Source organism: Anomaloglossus baeobatrachus, chromosome 2, assembly GCF_048569485.1.
Source record: "Anomaloglossus baeobatrachus isolate aAnoBae1 chromosome 2, aAnoBae1.hap1, whole genome shotgun sequence".
NCBI lineage: Eukaryota > Metazoa > Chordata > Amphibia > Anura > Aromobatidae > Anomaloglossus > Anomaloglossus baeobatrachus.
The window spans coordinates 567,005,651-567,026,245 of record NC_134354.1 but is presented as its reverse complement, the minus strand read 5'-3'; the positions used below and the strand labels follow the sequence as shown (position 1 = coordinate 567,026,245).

Sequence of the window (20,595 nt, the reverse complement as noted above, 5' to 3'; positions counted from 1 at the left end):
GAAATCAACTCTTTGGGTGCACGGCAGGGCTCGGAAGTAAAGCAGCGCCATTTGACTTCAAAAATTCATTAGTGAACGCCATGTTGCGTTTGGAGACTCCCTGAGGCGCCTAAACAGTGGAGCTCCCTCACAAGTGACCCCATTCTGGAAACTAGACCCCTCCAGGATTTTATCTAGGGGTTTAGAGTGCATTTTGAACTCACAGGTACTTCATAGAATTTGATAACCTTAGGTAGTCATATTGAAAATTTAAATTTTTTTCAGAAAAATGTTGCTTTAGCACCAAATTCCTCACTTTTTCAAGAGGAAATACAAAAAATGGACCACACAGTTTGTTATTCAATTTCTTATGAGCGCAGTGATACCCCATATGTGACAAAAACCCCTCTGTTTGGGCAAACAATAGGGCTCGGAACAGAAGGAGCATGATTTGAACTTTGTAAAAGTTGAAATTGTGGGCACCATTTCGCATTTGCAGGGCCCCTAGGGCACCTATACAGCAGAAACCCCCACAAGGGACCCCAGTTTGGAAACTAGACCCTTCCAGCACTGCTATTGTGGTGAGATTTTCATGCCTGACATTACATGTTAGGAGCCAGAGATGCTTATAGTTACCCCGACCTATAAATATATTTTTTTTATAACTTTGATATTAAAAGTTATGTTTTAGCCTCTTATCTGTTTTACGGCATGTTCCCACAATCCGGCGACACTGTGTCTAGGACGCAGTGCCAGCCCTCCTGCAGAGATGTGAGTGTTGTCCACGGGAGAATGCAGATGCCTGTGCATACAATCCGGGTTCGGGCCGCTGTGGACTTTATTCTCCCTCCGAAGAACACTTTAGTCTCCGCAGCATAAATTGACATCCTACTGCTCAGGAAGCCACGCCGCAGGTCATTTTATGCTGCAGAGAAAAGAAGTGACGTGGGTAGGAGATTTCTAAAAATCCTTCCACTGTGCTTGTACTGCACAACGCAGGGTTATGGACGCAGCGAAAACACTCTGCATCCAAAACGTTGCAAATCCTGATTGTAGGCACATAGCCTAAAAAGCTAGGATGGATGGATGGATAGACGTCTAACACATATATAATGTCTCACCCCCTGCATATTCTAAGCTGGCGCCAGTTTCGTGACTTTCATTGTGTTTAGCCTTGTATTTAGCCCAAATATAAATACATATTAAAAAACAAAAAATCAAACGACGTGGGGTCCTCCCCATTTTTGATAGCCAACTAGGGTAAAGCAGACGGTTGCAGCCTGTAGACCACATCTGGCAGCTTCGCCTTGGCTGGTGATCCAATTTGGAGGTCACCCCAAGCTGTTTTTTATAATTATTTATAAATAATTAAAAAAAATGTGGGGTTCCCCTCAAATTGGATTACCAGCCAAGGTAAAGCAGACAGCTGTGGTCTGGTATTATCAGGGTGGGAAGGGCCATGGTTATTTGAATGATTGAGCACATCGGATGAGAAAGAAATCAGTTTTACCTACCATTTCTTTTTTTTTTTAATTTGATCGGCGGTATACGGTGTATACCGGCAATCACATTATCGTGGTCCAAAAAAAATCACCCCGATTCATAATCTGGGGGGGCCTCAACTACCTCCAGTAACTGAAACCCCCAAGATTTTACATCGCTGGGGGATGCTACAGTCTATTTTTGGCATGACGTCTTAAAGCGTCAGAACAGAATAAGTACCCTGTTTTTCCGACGTTTTAAGTCGTAAGGCCGTCGTTATGGGGTTAATATGGATTTTATAAATTTCAATAAATTGAAGATTTTATAGAATTACCGGATAACTTTTTTCTTTTGGACTTATTATTGCCCATTGCTGGATGATGGGCTTTCCGGCCTCCATATTAAAGCAATCTAAGAGCAGGATTCTAAACAATCTAGTGGTGTCTTTCTGGAACTTTGCTTATGCATCTTATGGATGCGCCACTTCTGGGGCGGCTGTGGGTTGCTAATGTTAGGCTGTAAAGGTCCAAATAACCATGGCCCTTCCCACCCTAATAATATGAGCCCTCAGTTGTCTGCTGTACCTTGGTTGGTTTTACAAAAATGGGAGAGACCCCATGTCATTTAAAAAAAAAAAATGTTTAAACAAATCAAATTTAAAAAAAAAAAAAGTATGGATTGTATGCACAGGCAGCTGCGATCTCCCGTGGACAAAAAGATCCCCTTTATTTTTCATAACCAGCCAAGGTACAGCAGACAGTGAGGGTTGCAGTCTGCAGCTGTTCCTGTGCTGGATATGATTTTTTTTTACCTAAAAAACAGCTGGCCAAACTAGCTATCGCTCTATCAAGCTATTCTGTTATTTCTTTCTACCTAATCTGTTCTTTCTTATTATCTATTCTATCCGCTCTTTCTTTCTATTTATTGTTTTTATTTTTTCTATCTATTCTAGCTATCAATTATTATCCTATCCAATCATATTTTTTTTTTTCTCCTTTAAAAATCGCATTAACAAAAACACGGCAAACATGCAGCAAAACGTCATGCGTTTTTTGGGCCACAAGCTGTGTTTTCTATGGCCACAGGAAAAAGATGCAATCAAGATGCAGTCAGAAAAAAAGATGCAGTGTGCAAACATAGCCTTACTGTACAGTGTCAGCACTGGGTTTCAGACCAAACTGTGCATATACAGTGGGTACGGAAAGTATTCAGACCCCTTTAAATTTTTCCAAATGAGAATCGTGAGGTCAAAGGAACTGCCCAAGGAGCTCAGAGGTAGAATTGTGGCAAGGCACAGATCTGGCCAAAGTTACAAAAGAATTTCTGCAGGACTCAAGGTTCCTAAGAGCACAGTGGCCTCCATAATCCTTAAATGGAAGACGTTTGGGACCACCAGAACTCTTCCTAGACCTGGCCGTCCAGCCAAACTGAGCAATCATGGGAGAAGAGCCTTGATGAGAGAGGTAAAGAAGAACCCCAAGATCACTGTGGATGAGCTCCAGAGATGCAGTAGAGAGATGGGAGAAAGTTCCACAAAGTCAGCTATCATTGTAGCCCTCCACCAGTCGGGCCTTTATGTCAGAGTGTCCTGACGGAAGCCTCTCCTCAGTGCAAGACATATGAAAGCCCACATAGAGTTTGCAAAAAAACACACTCCCAGACTATGAGAAATAAGAATCTCTGGTCTGATGAGATGAAGATAGAACGTTTTGGTGATAATTCTAAGTGGTATGTGTGGAGAAAACCAGGCACTGCTCATTACCTGCCCAATACAATCCCAACAGTGAAACATGGTGGTGGCAGAATCATGCTATGGAAGTGTTTTTCAGCTGAAGGGACAGGACGACTGGTTGCAATTGAAGGAAAGATGAATGTGGCCAAGTACAGAGAAATCCTAGAAGAAAACCTCTTCCAGAGTGCTCTGGACCTCAGACTTGGCCAAAGGTTCACCTTCCAACAAGACAATGACCCTAAGCGCACAACTAAAATAACAAAGGAGTGGCTTCAGAACAACTCTGTGACCATTCTTGACTGGCCCAGCCAGAGCCCTGACCTAAACCCAATTGAGCATTTCTGGAGAGACCTTAAAATGACTGTCCACCAACGTTCACCATCCAACCTGGCGGAACTGGAGAGGATCTGCAAGGAAGAATGGCAGAGGAGCCCCAAATCCAGGGGTGAAAAACTTATTGCATCAGTCCTAAGAAGACTTATGGCTGTACTAGCTCAAAAGGTGCTTCTACTCAATACTAAGCAAAGGGTCTGAATACTTATGACCATGTGATAGTTCAGGGGTTTTTTTTTAATAAATTTGCAAAAAATTCTACGTCTGTTTTTTTTCTGTGAAGATGGGGTGCAGAGTGTACATTAATGAGAAAAAAAAATGAACTTTTTTGAAGTTACCAAATGGCTGCAATGAAACAGAGTGAAAAATGTAAAGGGGTCTGAATACTTTCCGTACCCACTGTATATGATGTAAAGAATTTTACTTAAAATGAGACATTGAAAAAAATGTGTCAAAAAAACAGATTAGACATCTACTAAACTTTCCATTATAAACAGTAATTTTTAATTGATGAAACCCTGTGTGTGGTAATTACTATTTTGTGACATTCACCCTTTCAGGATGGCCTCAGTGGATGCTGGACGCACGCCATAAGGCAGGCCGATATGACAGAAGCGGGGCAGCGGCTGAGGCTCTGCGGGTCACCGCGTCCCTGACTGCAAGTCTGGATGATGAGGCTGCAGCATTTCCCGCGCTTTCCACTTTGCCGCGCGTTCCATGACATACACTTCCAGCATCCTCCGGTCAAGCTTACGTCATCGCCTCACAGACTCTCATGGACACACCTCGTGGTCTACCAGCTGCTCCACCAAGAACCAATCAGCTGCCTTCTCCAAACTGTCTCCCTGGCTGCGCCAAAAGCCTCCTGCCGGCTTCACCCGCTGTAGGCTCCGCCCTCTGCCAATGTGGCCCAATGGCGTGCTAGGGAATGTCCGGCGTGCGGGGCGTGTGAGGTCAGAGCGCGGCCTGGCCATGTCCCTCCTCCGTAGCCCCGCCCCCCGGCAGGCAGCTCTCCGGCCCGCGCTCAGTGTCGCGCCCTCTCTCTCGCTCTCTCCCCGTGTGTAGAGCTGCGGACATGGCGGCCGAGCAGCAGCAATTCTATCTGCTCCTCCAGAACCTGCTGAGCCCAGACAACGGCATCAGGAAGCAGGCCGAGGTGAGCGGGGCCGGGGGAGGATGAGCGCGGCCCCTCATAGTCGCATGTCCCAGCCGGGCCCACGTGTTAGCAGAGCGTGGCGCTCCACAGCGGCTCCGCCCGTGCCTGTGAGGAAACTTCCCATGCTGCCGGCTCGTCTGTGGCCTCCGGGCCATTACAAGTCCCAGGAAAGTTCCTCTAGCCACCTGGGTCCTGATGCCGGGCGCCCCACAGTGATGGCCATATGCAGTGGTCGCAGAGTCCATGATCCGCACCTGAGCCGCCATGTCCCTCTCATTGTCCCAATAATGGGGGCGACCAGGAACCTCGCCAGTACTGGTGCCCGCTGCCTCCTCCCAGGACACACTGGTGCGGTACCGGAGCAGATCTTCGTAGTTTGTAGCTTTGCAGCTCAATTAGTGTTGACCGGTGGATCTTTACTTGCAAATTGACTGCAACCCCTCCCCACCCTAAAATTCCGACTTTGCTCCCTGTGTCCCCTGTGCCCAGCCGGAGGAGTATATACCAATGACTGTGCACATTACTCCTCAAGTGTGTCAGTCTGGAGGAAGGGGCTGGAGACTGCCAAGACCGCCACATTCAAGACACAGTCCTAGATATATATATATATATATATATATATATATATATATATTTATATATTTATTTTAGGATGATCAATCATTATCAGCTTCCTGAGATGTTAGACGAGATACTTAGGACACATGCATCGCTGTAGAATAAATCTCTGCCGGCTGATGACCCCCCCCCCTTCACTTCCCTTTTATGTGGTTTGTTCCGCCTGGTCGTGACTTAAGGCCCCGTCACACTAAGCAACATCGCTAGCAACATCGCTGCTAACGAGCAACTTTTGTGACGTTGCTAGCGATGTTGCTAGCGATGTTGCTGTGTGACATCCAGCAACAACCTGGCCCCTGCTGTGAGGTCGTTGGTTGTTGCTGAATGTCCTGGGCCATTTTTTAGTTGTTGCTGTCCCGCTGTGAAGCGCAGATCGCTGTGTGTGACAGCGAGACAGCAACAACTAAATGTGCAGGCAGCAGGAGCCGGCTTCTGCGGAGGCTGGTAACCAATGTAAACATCGGGTAACCAAGAAGCCCTGTCCTTGGTTACCCGATATTTACATTTGTTACCAGCCTCCGCCGCTCTCACTGTCAGTGCCGGCTCCTGCTCTGTGCACATGTAGCTGCAGGACACATCGGGTTAATTAACCCGATGTGTGCTGTAGCTAGGAGAGCAGGGAGCCAGCGCTAAGCGGTGTGCGGTGCTCCCTGCTCTGTGCACATTTCGCTGCAGCACACATCGGGTTAATTAACCCGATGTGTGCTGTAACTAGGAGAGCAGGGAGCCAGCACTCAGTGTGCGCTGCTCTCTGCACGTGTAGCTCCGTGCGCTCGTAACCAAGGTAAATGTCGGGTTGGTTACCCGATATTTACCTTAGTTACCAAGCGCAGCATCTTCCACGCGGCGCTGGGGGCTGGTCACTGGTTGCTGGTGAGCTCACCAGCAACTCGTGTAGCCGCGCTCCAGCGATCCCTGCCAGGTCAGGTTGCTGGTGGGATCGCTGGAGCGTCGCAGTGTGACATCTCACCAGCAACCTCCTAGCAACTTACCAGCGATCCCTATCGTTGTTGGAATCGCTGGTAAGTTGCTTAGTGTGACTGGACCTTTATCCTGAAATACTTGCGTTTTCACAGCAAGTGCTCACGATCAGGACTCACTGCGTCCTATACGCAAGAGGTCCTGACCTGTGGGTCTCCTCCGCAGGTGACCGCAGCTGCCTGTACCCACAATCAGGGTTCTGTGCGCTGTGGTCTCTCGCTTGTGTTCTCCCTACAGAGGACGCATGTGATTCCGCAGCAAACAATTGACATGCTGCTGTCTAGAAGCCGCACCACAGGTCAGTGACTGCTGCGGAAAAAACAAGCGCAGTGGGCACGGGATTTCTAGAAATCCCATCCAGTATGCTTGTACTGTACAATGCGTTTTGGACGCAGCTGAAGCATGCTACATCCCAAAGGCAGCCTAATATTGGACATTGACATCTTCTCTGCCCCCTCCATTCATCCAATAGCTATAAACTGTTCATATATTAGAGGTCCATAGTACTATACGTACGTGACAATGGTACATTTTCAGGACAATACATTGTAACATGGCATGTCATTTCTCTTGTATATTTGGACATGACACATGCACTCAAGACTACTCTGTGCTAGAGAGGAGACTCAATCAGCATTGTCCACTGTGGCTTCCATGAAGGACGGGACTGTTTTATTGGAATGAGCCCAAATAGCTGATAGACTAAATTCACACGACCATCCCGTTTTTGCGGTTCGCGAAAAACGGTCCTGTTTTTCCAGGTTTGCATCCGTGTAACAACTGCATCTGTTCCGTATACGGTCCGCGTGCCATCCGTGTGCCTTCTGTTTTTTTGCAGACCGCATAAAAACAAGGAGGGCTACATACAGTAAAAAGCTAGAAAGATGGATGGGAAAGCCATATATAATGTCCCACTTCCCTGCATTTTGAAATCTTGCACCCTTTAGTACCTTTCATGTGACACTGTTTAGCCTTTTTAGCCACAAATTCATTATTTTCCCCTAAAAAACGACATGGGGTCCTCCCTATTTTTTGTTGCCAGCTAAGGTGAAGCAGACTACCTTGGCTGATCCAAAACAAAGGTCTCGCCACGTTATTTTAAATTAATTGAAAAGAAAAATGTGGGGTCCCCCTAATTGGATCACCAGTAAAGCGGACAGCTGTGGTCTGGTATTCTCAGACTAGGGAGGTCCACGGTTGTTGGACCCTCCCCAGCCTAAAAATAGGCTGCAACCGCCCCAGAAGTGGCACATCCATTAGATGCACCAATCCTGGCGCTTCGTCCCAGCTCATCCTGTTGCCCTGGTGCGGTGGCAAACTGGGTTGATACCAGCTGTGTAATGTATGGTGGCATTAAGCCCTGGCATTAGTGATGTCAGATACCCAACTTCACTAACCCAGTCAGTAACAAAAAAAGACGAAAAACAATTTTCATTTGGAAAAAAAACAAACAAAACTCCCCAATACATTTCCTCTTTCACCAATTTATTGAAAATAAATAACAAATCTGGGTCTGGCGTAATTCAATAAGGGGTTCTACGATGATCCATACCATACTCGCTATCCCAGTTAGTGAAGAACAGACTGTTCTCCATTAGCTCGGAGAGCAGTGCAGTGACCTGAGCTAACATCATTAGGTCAGGCCACATCACCGCAGGGGATGATGAGCGCCGACGTCATGAGGTTAGCTCAATTCATTACCTGCAGTGATGAACTCCGCTGAACACGTGACCTCAGCTCGTCACTGAGTTCAATGACCACCGCATTTTCACGCAAAGTATTGCCTGTCACAGCCCCGGCCCGTCATGGAGACTTGGCGACATTGTGGCAGTCATGGAGGTCAGTGACGAGCGCTGACGTCACAAGTTCAGCGGCAATCAGCACCGCGGGTAATAAACTTGGCTAACCTCATGATGTTGGCGCTCATCATCCGAGCCGCTGCACACCGCTGTGTGAGCCGCTGCACACCGCTGTGTGAGCCGCTGCACACCGCTGTGTGAGCCGCTGCACACCGCTGTGTGAGCCGCTGCACACCGCTGTGTGAGCCGCTGCACACCGCTGTGTGAGCCGCTGCACACCGCTGTGTGAGCCGCTGCACACCGCTGTGTGAGCCGCTGCACACCGCTGTGTGAGCCGCTGCACACCGCTGTGTGAGCCGCTGCACACCGCTGTGTGAGCCGCTGCACACCGCTGTGTGAGCCGCTGCACACCGCTGTGTGAGCCGCTGCACACCGCTGTGTGAGCCGCTGCACACCGCTGTGTGAGCCGCTGCACACCGCTGTGTGAGCCGCTGCACACCGCTGTGTGAGCCGCTGCACACCGCTGTGTGAGCCGCTGCACACCGCTGTGTGAGCCGCTGCACACCGCTGTGTGAGCCGCTGCGGGGGACACAGACTGCAGGGGCACCCATAGATTTGTATTGGGTCGCAGTCTGCATTTTGCAGAACAGAATAGGACATGTTCCATAATATCGGAACGGACACGGATGGCATACAGAAGCACTTCAGTGTGCAATCCGTTCCTACACAAAATACATTGAAAACATGGTCTTGTCAGTAGGTCCGCAAAAAAAAAGGAACTGACCAGGAGGAACGGTCGTCTGAATGAGCCCTTAGTCAAACCTGCTGAACGCTGCATACGTTTTTGAACTATAAGGGTTGTCTGTGACTCGAGAACTTGATTTTAGTAATCAATATAATTGGTGAAGTCATTTACACTTGACATGCGATGTAAACTGGACATGTTCAGGTGGCCGCCTATGAGCACAGAACAATCTATTGCTGATTGTTCTTTGCATCGGAAGCTTGGTCTGCTGTCTAAATAGGCCATTAAAACTGCCCAGACTGCAAATCGTATAGTGTAATAGATATGACTAAAATAAATTGAAACAATTATCATGCATATGGTCATCCAGAACCTCAGTATGATAGTTAATGAGGACATGTATTTTGATTTTCATGTTAGACGAGAACAGATTAGCAGAATAATATCTTTGACAATCTGATCAACTAGAGCAGTGGTCCGCAACTTTTCTTACTTCAAGAGCCACATTCTGCTCGGAAATCGGGTTGTGAGCCACCTCTAGGCCTCACTACCACCAGAGTAGTGACATCTTGCTCTTTCCCCCTCAAAATAGCGACACTTAAAGCCCCCATTACTAGTGTCATGACCAGGGCTGTGGAGTCGTGGAGTCTGAGTCGGAGCTCATTTTGGTGGAGTCGGAGTCGGTATAAAATGCACCGACTCCGACTCCTAAAATATATAATAAATTGGGGACAGGAGTGCAATGCAGAATGTGCTGAATATTTTACTAAATAATATTTAGTATAATGCTTATATTTAAGTGAAAAATTTATTGTAGTACAATGTGAACATCAGACATTTAATTGTTTTTATGATACAATAATCAAGATATTTGGATAGAACATAAAATATTTATTGGAATACAACTTTAGAACACAAAAAACTAATAAATTGTAAATATGTAATATATATATATATATATATATATATATATATATATATATATATACACACAGTGTATATACACACACAAGATATATATGTAATCTACTGTATATTACATAGTGTATTACATATTTACAATTTATTACAGTTTTTTGTGTTCTAAAGTTGTATTCCAATAAATATATTTTATGTTCTATCCAAATATCTTGATTATCGTATCATAAAAATTATTAAATGTCTGATGTTCACATACACATATTCATGTACTACAATAAATTTTTCACCTAACTAAGCAATATATGTAGGAGTCGGAGCCGGAGTCGGAGTCGGTGCAAGAGAATTTGAGGAGTCGGAGTCGAAGGTTTGGCTTACCGACTCCACAGCCCTGGTCATGACAGCCAAAGCTATCACAGAGGCGCGGTATACATACATCCATAGATACCCACCTTTCCCCCCAATTCAAATTTTTCTCCTAAAGCACTTCCAAAACACTCACATCCAGCACCTCCACGGACTGGCAGCTTTCACCCTGTTTCCAGATTACTTGTTTTATCTTGTCACCCCAAGGCCATCATATGATCATCCAGATTTGCTTTTCTGTGTCGGGATACTTAGAAGTCATCATCAGGAGACCTGCTATTTGTTAGACTTGGTGTTAATTCACTAAGCTGGCAGAGATCTGTAAGCCTTGTATCTTTAAAGACTCAGTCACACACAACGACTTACCAGCAATCCCGAAAACGATGCAACCTGATAGGGATCGCAGGTAAGTCGCTGGGAGGTCGCAGGTGAGATCTCACACAGTCAGATCTTACCAGCGATGCAGGAACAATACAGGTCGCAGTAGCGACCTGTATAACGATCTCAGCAGTCACTGTGACCCTGTCACACAGTGTCATACACAGCGATGTGTCCTGCCCAGCAGGACATCGCCTTTGAAGAAAATGACCTGGACCATTCAGCAACGACTAGCGATCTCACAGCAGGGGCCTGATCGCTGGTAAGTGTCACACATAGCGAGATCGCTAACGGGATCGCTACTGCGTCACCAAAACGGTGACTCAGCTGCGATCTCGCTAGCGATCTCGTTATGTGTGACAGTACCTTAACCCGCAAGCACATGTGGCTCCAGAGCTAAGGACCACTGGTCTAGTGAATGGTGGCTGCAGGGGATGGCCTTTCTAAACATTAAGTGCTGTCCAAAGAGGTGGGACCTGCATTTATTACCAGACCTTTAAGGCCTTGTGCGCACTAGCCGGATTTTCCCGCAGATTTGCTGCATGTTTCGCTGTAGAAAATGTTCTTAACATCTCTGCAGTGATTCACCAGCAAATCCTATGGGGAAAAAAAAAAGCTGTGCGCAGTAGGCGGATTTTGACAGCTGCATGTTTTGCTGCGGGATTCCCGCAGCAAAAACAATTGCATGTCAATTCTTTTCCGCAGGTAGCTGTGGGACTGGCTACCGGAGGAATCTCCAGTAATACCAGGCCTGGATTCAGTTACCTGCACTGAACTCTGGAGCTGTCACCTGAGCTCCGGAATGCAACGTAGACTAAACTGCGAGCACCAATTGATTGCTTCCCCGGTGATTGCAGTTTAGTTCAGGCTGGGCTGATCTCCGGAGCTCAGGTGACAGCTGTAGAGAGGCCGGGCTGCACTCCGGAGCGGTCACCTGAGCTCTGGAGATCAGCCCGGCCTGAACTAAACTGCAATCGCCGGGGAATCAATCACTCGGCGCTCGCAGTTTAGTCTAGGCTGCGCTCCGGAGTTCAGTGCAAGTAACCGTGGCCAGGCCTGGTAACCAGTAGTCAGTCCGACGCTGGCTGCGGCATATCCGCCGCAAAACGCAACAAACCGCATGCGATTTGGATGCGGTATTTCCCCGCAGGTGCAGAAATCTTACTGAGCCTCCGGAATTTTCTTAAGAAAATTCCTTTTTCTAGTGCGCACAGGGCCTAAAGAGGACCAGTTATCAGTGGCCATTTTTTTGCTTTTATTTTACTCCTGTTAGCATGCTCAAGCATGGAGGGTTTTTTTTTTGTTTTATCTGCGCCTTACTAGTCCAGACATAAATGCATTAGTGCAATTTTTCCACTGATGGCAGGGTTTTTTTTAAACGTCTGATAACTGCAGGTCCCACCTTTTGGGATAGCACTTATGTTGGGAAAGGCTATTTCTTTCAGCCACCACTAAAGGCCCCGTCACACTAAGCAACATCGCTAGCAACATCGCTGCTAACGAACAACTTTTGTGACGTTGCTAGCGATGTTGCTGTGTGTGACATCCAGCAACAACCTGGCCCCTGCTGTGAGGTCGTTGGTTGTTGCTGAATGTCCTGGGCCATTTTTTAGTTGTTGCTGTCCCGCTGTGAAGCACAGATCGCTGTGTGTGACAGCGACAGAGCAACAACTGAGGGTATGTGCGCACGTTGCTTTTTACCTGCTTTTTTGCTGCTTTTTCTTCTGCGCTGTTTAATGCCAAAATGGATGTGTTCTTCTATTCAAGCAAAGTCTATGGGAATTTGGGTTTCTTGTTCACACTATGTTGTTCAGAATGCTGCCTTTTTGTGGCAGAACTTTGGTCAAAAACTCAGCTTTGCAGTGCAAAACCCAAATGGCAAAAACAATTGACATGTTGCTTCTTTGAAAAGCTGAGTTTTTGACCAAAGTTCTGCCACAAAAAGGCAGCATTTTGAACAACATAGTGTGAACAAAAAACCCAAATTCCCATAGACTTTGCTTGAATAGAAGAACACATCCATTTTGGCATTAAACAGCGCAGAAGAAAAAGCAGCAAAAAAGCAGGTAAAAAGCAACGTGCGCGCATACCCTAAATGTGCAGGCAGCAGGAGCCGGCTTCTGCGGAGGCTGGTTACCACAGTAAACATCGGGTAACCAAAAAGCCCTGTCCTTGGTTACCCGATATTTACCTTTGTTACCAGCCTCCGCCGCTCTCACTGTCAGTGCCGGCTCCTGCTCTGTGCACATGTAGCTGCAGGACACATCGGGTTAATTAACCCGATGTGTGCTGTAGCTAGGAGAGCAGGGAGCCAGCGCTAAGCATTGTGCGCTGCTCCCCGCTCTGTGCACATGTAGCTGCAGCACACATCGTGTAATTAACCCGATGTGTGCTGTAGCTAGGAGAGCAGGGAGCCAGCGCTAAGCGGTGTGCGCTGCTCCCTGCTCTCTGCACGTGTAGCTCCGTGCACTGGTAACCAAGGTAAATATCGGGTTGGTTACCCGATATTTACCTTAGTTACCAAGCGCAGCATCTTCCACGCGGCGCTGGGGGCTGGTCACTGGTTGCTGGTGAGCTCACCAGCAACTCGTGTAGCGACGCTCCAGCGATCCCTGCCAGGTCAGGTTGCTGGTGGGATCGCTGGAGCGTCGCAGTGTGACATCTCACAGCAACCTCCTAGCAACTTACCAGCGATCCCTATCGTTGTTGGGATCGCTGGTAAGTTGCTTAGTGTGACTGGACCTTAAGCATTCTCTGGGAGTGACTGCCACATCACTAGGTGGGATGGGGCTCAGTGGCCAGCATTACTCTGATACATGGCATATTCTGGTTGTAATGTACAATAGATGTCTGTCAAGGGAATACCCCATTAAATACAATTAATGATGTCCGGAGAGAAATACTGTGCCGTTGGCGGGACTAGTTGTGGAAGTCCATATGGAATACTAAGTCGATCCAGCAGGATGTAAATTCATTGGGTAATTTATTGTTACAACCTTACTTCAAAATTGTATAAGGGAAAAAAAAGCTTAAATTCGACGTTTAAAGTCCATGCAAATTGGTTCAACTGGATGGGTGTCTTCATCAGGCAACTTATGCTAATTGTGTGGCTGCCCAAACATCACACATGCCCCTGAGCAGCTGCTGCAGCCAAGTCTCGCTTGTGCTCAGTCCTACAACCATACGCTGCCCCACAGATTTATGCCAATTTTATTTACAACCCAACCTCATAAGGTGGGAGGCTCAGCCGTGGGTTAGTATTACCCCGATGTTACAAACCCATCTTAAAGTTATTGAAGTAGGAGGCACTTAGCATTTTTTTTTCCAAACATGATATAAAAATTTGCTTTATATTAAAGTAGCTCCAGAATTTGAGTCACTTTAAAGGGAACCTGTCACCAAATTTTTGAGTTCTAAACCAAAACTAGCACCTTGAAGTGAAGTGAACCTGTCAGATGCACACGAGCAGTTCTGGGTGCATAATGCTAATCCCTGCCTAACCGTCCCTGTATACACTAGCACAAATAAACAAATCTTTAGAAAAAGCATTTCTAAAGATCGTTTAATATATGCTAATGAGCGTGGAGACTAGTCCCACGGTCGTTTGCTCCCTTGGCTAGTTGGTCCCCTTAGCATGTAAGCACGCCCCTTGGGCATACGAACATGCTAATGAATGCGCAGCAGCGAGCTCATACCTCACTGTTAATTGCGGCCGTCGGAGGATGGATGCGCTCTGCGCATGATCCGGAGTACCCGGGACTTCCGATCATGTGCACTAAACTATGCCGGGTGTAAGGTTCCCGGCTTCAGTGAGGTACAGTGCGCATGACCGGAAATCTCAGGGACTCCGGATCATTCGCAGAGTGCATCCATCCTCCACCGGCCACCGTAAACAGTGAGGTATGTGCACGTCGCTGCGCATTCGTTAGCATGTTCGTATGCCCACTGGAGCATGCTACCATGCTATGTGTGCCGACTAGCTAAGGGAACAAATGCCCTCGGGACTAGTCCCCTGCTTCATTAGCATATAATAAACAATCTTTAGAAATACTTTTTCTAAAGATCGGTTTGTGCTAGTGTATACAGGGACGGTTAGACAGGGATTAGCAATATACACCCAGAACTGCTCATGGTTCTATGTGCATATTGCACCTGACAGGTTCCCTTTTAAGCAGTGAATGTGCTCCATTCTGTAAAGGTGCATGTTGTCCCCTGACTCCCCCTGTAGACCTCACAAATACCTTTTATAAAAACTCCCTCCATGTATGTAAGTCCTTGGGTCCAGTCTGATGGACATACTAGGTTGCGGCTCCGGTCCCAACTTTTCAGCGCTGATCGTGTCTGTGCAGAGCATTTGCCAGTTCGTGCAAGTGTACCTTTATTTTCGCCTTTGTCTGCAAGATGGCAGAGCGATGTATGCCTGTGCGAGCCGGCAATGTCTCTGCGCAGGCACAAGATTTTGCCCAGCTATGTGGATGGTGTCTGAGGCAAATTGGGGCGCCCATTGAACTGGACCAAATTTTTTACATACGTTGCAGGAGTTTTTATAAAGGTTTGTGGGGTCTACAGGGGGAGTTGGGGAAGAACATGTACCTATATAAAATGCAGCACAGGCGCTGCTTAACACTAGAAGTACCAGGAATTTCGAGCTCCATAGGGTTTCAATGGTAGAAATGTTAAATGACCCCTCTCTGGGACTTCTAGTGTTAAAGTGCTAGTTTTGGTTTAGAGCTGAAAAATCTGGTGACAGGTTCCTTTGTTATCCAGTTGTTAAATATTGACAAGATACCAGTATTACAGTAGATATGTTAGGGGTCTGACGTTTGAGCCTCACAAGTGCAGCAGGTTGTTGTGAGTCTACAATTGACTGATCTCTCGCTATTCTCTGCTCAAATATCCCACAGGCAGCTCAGGTCTTTGTTACTGTGAACGTGACTTAATCCTTTCTCAGCAGGACACATTGTGATGCTTGGGGGGAATCTGCCCCAGCACAGTCTCATTGGTGGGTAGTTTTATCAGTGACATCATTGAATAGCACAGTTCAGCACTTTCTTTCTCAATTGTCACCAGAAAGAAAGGCCAGCGGTTTCAGTTAATTTCATTCTATTCAAAGACTTTATCCATTATTATCCATGCTGGTCACTGTATTGTATAGGCACACATCAATGTCTGCAATCATCTTTTCAGTGTAGCTGCACTTACCTGTACATAAGCTGATCACGTCGGTCATCATTAATTGTATGCGATATTTCCTGAATGCAGGATGGACGGACTACGGAGCCAGTTAGACTTTAGGGTCATTCTACACCGTAAGATAATTGTGAAGGAGCATTGTTAGAAACTCTTATTTCACAATTATCTTGCGTGTAGGGCTAACAAAACAAAATCCCCATAAACAATTTTATTTGTATCGGATTAAAGACTCCAAAACAAAAAGATCTGAAAAAGATAAAGTGGAGCTAGAGCACCTTGCTACAATCAGATCATAGTTATACAAGCAGCATAATAAATATTTATTGAAAACTTTAATTACGAGGAATACCCCTCAGTCAGAGCTCTCAGCAAAGTGCAGAGGCATCCATATTTACCACAAGCCATTGTCAGTGCACCTTGACAGACCACTCTGCCCAGTATCTGGACACATGTTTCGCTTACAGCTTCACCAAGGGGTCCCCTTGTGATAGTCATCAATGTCAACCAGCACCCCTGCCAACAGCTGTTCCAAGTAACACCTCTGTTCATAACCCGCGCAGCAGCGCAGTCAACTGTTTAGTGACCACGGCTGTCTACTATATATCCGCCCCCTATTCAAATTAATAGCGGTCTGATTTTCAGTACCCAGCTGCGACCACTATTTCGTCGACTGAGCCATGCAGCTTCACAAATGAGTGGATTTGGTCAGCAGTGGCATCAGGGTTGGCAGGGGTGTCGGGTATCACACACACCCCCATGATCAGACATTGATGACCTATCCTAAAATAGATAATCAATGATAAAGTCCCGGACAACCCCTTTAACAGGCACTGACAAGGGTGTAGCCCATAGTGCATATTTGAGCAGCTATTTTACTGATCTATGCAGATAAAATTCAGGACAGCTGCAAGAAAATCATAGAAAAATAGCTTTATCCTATAATTCTGCAATTGCTCCAATGACTTGGCATAAAAGCATTTTGGTAACAACTAGAGCTAAGTGATCCCAGACTGTAAAGTTCATTCGTACTGAACACGGACTTTACAAAAGAAAAAAAAATTCAATGTTTGAGTTTGGGTGCTTTACATATGCAAAGTACTCGCACGAGCATTGGGGAGCTCAGGTATTCTCGATGCTGAGCCCAATGCTAGCTGGCTCTCACTGGGGATGACAACAGCGTTATTGGATGTAGTGTGCACCAAAAGGAATGAATAAAAAAAAAAATCATTCCCTCCTTTCCCCCAGCAATGCTCTGTTTTATGGCTGGCTGCATGTGTGTGGAGACGTCAACTGCCCAATCAGTGACTTCCATTTGGGTTCAGGTCAAGCTAACGGAACTTTGTCTAAAGCCCGGCAGAACCCAAACTTTAAGGGGTCCGCTCATATCTAGTGACAGTGACACTGTAACCTCTTCACAAAGTATAATGAACATGGTGGGAGTGTATGTAGTCTGAAGTTCAGGGCAGTTTTAGGCTTTGTGCGCACACAGCGTTTTTTTGACGCTGCGTTTTGGTGTTTTTCGGTAATCCAGATGACTACCCGCCCGGTTATCTGCTTCGGTGGAACGATCAATCAAAATGCTGACAATTTTTTAAACTTCACTTTCTTGGATTTCAAAGCCTAAACATCCGAGCTGACCACTAAATGGTATGTAGGGATCAACACCAGTCCCAGCAGATAAGCAACTGGGATATTTAGGCCAATTATTTACATGTGGGATTAGGACCCTAACCATACGTATCCCCTTTATATCATTGTGCAATTGGGGATTGACATATATATTTTTGTATGGGATCAAGGTCTGACCACAGATAACTTAAATTGGCATATGACTATGTGAATATTTTTCAGCACCCTGCACCTGGTGGTGGGTCTAGTCCTGTGATAGTGACAGGGGCAACGAGGGTCAGCCGCCGCGGAACGGGGGCACCCAAAACATTAATGTGACTTCTACCTCTGTTGTCAGGCAGAGATAAATCTAGGGAAGTATGGGCCCTGTACCCTGAACAACGAAATATCAACTTAGCTTTATACCGCCCTATAATAGAAGTGACACCATCGTGCACTATTGCTCACTGCCCTATCCAGAACCACTCCAAGCTTCTATGCACTTTGACATTTGTCTCTGATTTGATAAATGGGTATGGCCCTTGTGTCTATACTCACTGATGGTTATTTTAACTAGATATTAATAAAATGTTTTTTAGAGGTATACTTTTCTTTGGTTTTGCTTTAGTCGATCCTCTTTGATTAACTATTTATGGTTTTGATGATTGGTTCCCTTTAATCCTATCCACTTTGCTTGTACTATAAAACACTGCATTTATGACGCAGTGAAAAAACGCAGCGTTAGTAAAACTCATCATGGGCACGTATCCTTAATGTCACACTGCACACTGTTTTTAGGCTAAGACCCCACTTTGCTTTTTACCTGCTTTTTCAACTGCAGCGTTTAATGCCAAAATGGATGTGTTCTGCTTTTCAAGCTTAGTCTATGGAATTTGGGTTTCTAAACACCACTATGCAGTTCAAACTGCAGCCTTTTTGTGGCAGAAATTTGGGCAAAAACTCAGCTTTGCAGTGCAAAACCCAAATGGCAAAAACAATTGACATCAATTGTTTTTTGCCATTTGGATTTTGACCATAAGACGCACCCTGGTTTTAGTGAAGGAAAATAGGAAAATAAAATTTTAAGCAAAAAATGTGGTCATGACCCACTGTTATGGGGCGAGGATCTGCTGCTGACACTATTATGGGGGTTATATCCCCAAATTCTCTACTAAGGTACCCCATCCTGGTAATGATCCTCCTGCCTCGTGTATATATTTATGGCCCTCATCCTGGTATAGCCCCATCTTGCTATATACTGCATCCTGGTATGTGCTCCCATCCTGCCCATATACCCCCATCATCCTGCTCATATACCCCCATCATCCTACTATATGCCATCATCCTTTTCATATACTCCCATCATCCTGGTATATGGCCCCATCATCCTGCTATATGCCATCATCCTGTTCATATACTCCCATCATCCTGGTATATGGCCCCATCCTGCTCATATACCCTCATCATCCCTCTATATGCCATCATCCTGCTCATATACCCCCATCATCCTGCTCATGTACCCCCATCATCCTGCTATATGCCATCATCCTGTTCATATACCCCCATCATCCTGGTATATGGCCCCATCATCCTGCTCATATATCCCCATCATCCTGCTCATATATCCCCATCATCCTGCTATATGCCATCATCCTGCTCATATATCCCCATCATCCTGCTATATGCCATCATCCTGTTCATATACCCCCATCATCCTGCTATATGGCCCCATCATCCTGTTCATGTACTCTCATCATCCTGGTATATGGCCCCATCCTGCTCATATACCCCCATCAGCCTGCTATATGCCATCATACTGTTCATATACCCCCATCATCTTGCTCATGTACCCCCATCATTCTGCTCATATACCCCAATCATCCTGCTATATGCCATCATCCTGTTCATATACCCCCATCATCCTGGTATATGGCCCCATCCTCCTGCTATATGCCATCATCCTGCTCATATACCCACATCATTCTGCTCATATACCCCCATCATCCTGCTATATGCCATCATCCTGTTCATATACCCCCATCCTGCGGCACACACAAAAAAATAAACGTGCGATGTATTGTCCTCCAGTCTGCCGGCGCGGCTGTGAAGACACACTTGCGCACAGCGATGACATCATCGCTGTGAGCACCACTAGTCTCCAGTCCACACAGCGCGGCAGGCAGACTGGAGGACATCTCGGTGCTGCAGGGGAACGGTGAGTACATTAATTCACTGCACCTCGCGCTGATGATGATGCGCGGGGGGCAATGAATACAGCCGAGCATAATCACTCCAGGCTGTAGTTGCCAGGGGTGATCACGGCCGGCTGTTAATTATGCACGCGTCCCCGCCCATCGTCCCGCCCACCTATCATCCCCGGCTTCAGCGCTGAGAGATGGGCGGGAGGATGGGCGTGCATATGTAATGAGCGGGCCCACGTGGTCACGGCAGGCGCTGCTGCTGCCTGCTCGTGCCTCCGATGACCCGCAGCACCCTCATTCCCTGCAGCCATGCCCTACATTCTGCCCATTAGACGCACCCCCCACTTTTCCCCCAACATTTGGGGGGGGGGGGGAGTGCGTCTTATGGTCCGAAAAATACGGTAATATATAAAAAGGCAAAATTGCTGTGATAGGAGTGGGATAATTTTAGTAAATAGCAAGGGGGAAGTAGGACTTTTTAAGGAAGATAATGTTGTTGTCTGCAGATCTGCTTCATTGTAGATGGAATGTAGCATGCAAAAACTCTAGAAATGTCATTACCACAATGTCAGTGCTGAGCCAAGCTCTCTGCATAAGGAAATGGGAAGAGTCACATGCTGCCAAAGCTGACATTATCATTGTAGATGACAAATTGATTATTGTCCTAATTATATAGAAAGCTTCATTTTGGTTGATCAGTTGTATATTTTCTTCTCCATCCAAGATGGTGCCGATCAGTTTCCTGCTCTGATGGCTCCCGAATGTAATCACTGAATGGAGCCGAATAGCACAGTGCTGTATAGTAGCTATTTCAGGGTGTTGCAGCTCTGCTTTCATTCACTTTTCTTTTAAAGGGTCCCTTGTGTCCTCCAAGCCAGCAGCATTTACATTTGTATTTCCAAATTCCCTTCCTAACCAGCCCTATATAACATTCTCTAAAATAACTTTTTTTTTAAAACAAAGCATTTATTACCTCCATTTTTCTTATTCAATATAGGCCTGTGACTAGTCGCAGAGACGTTAGTTCCCCTGACCAGTGGGCCCTTTTTCCATGGTATCATGATTTCTAAGAGCGAGTGTCTCCACCAGCTCCTGGAAATTGTGTG

The 20,595-nt window shown here is 46.3% G+C and overlaps 1 protein-coding gene across 1 annotated transcript in view; it reads left to right on the top strand.

Annotated features, from left to right (window-relative positions):
• Positions 1-4,502: 4,502 nt before the first annotated feature.
• Positions 4,503-20,595, top strand: part of IPO5 (importin 5) — a 187,682-nt gene continuing 171,589 nt past the window's right edge. The window contains exon 1 of the mRNA XM_075336731.1: positions 4,503-4,682. Within this exon, the coding sequence (XP_075192846.1) occupies positions 4,602-4,682 (81 nt within the window). The 5' untranslated portion in view covers positions 4,503-4,601. The remainder of the gene's footprint in view (positions 4,683-20,595) is intronic.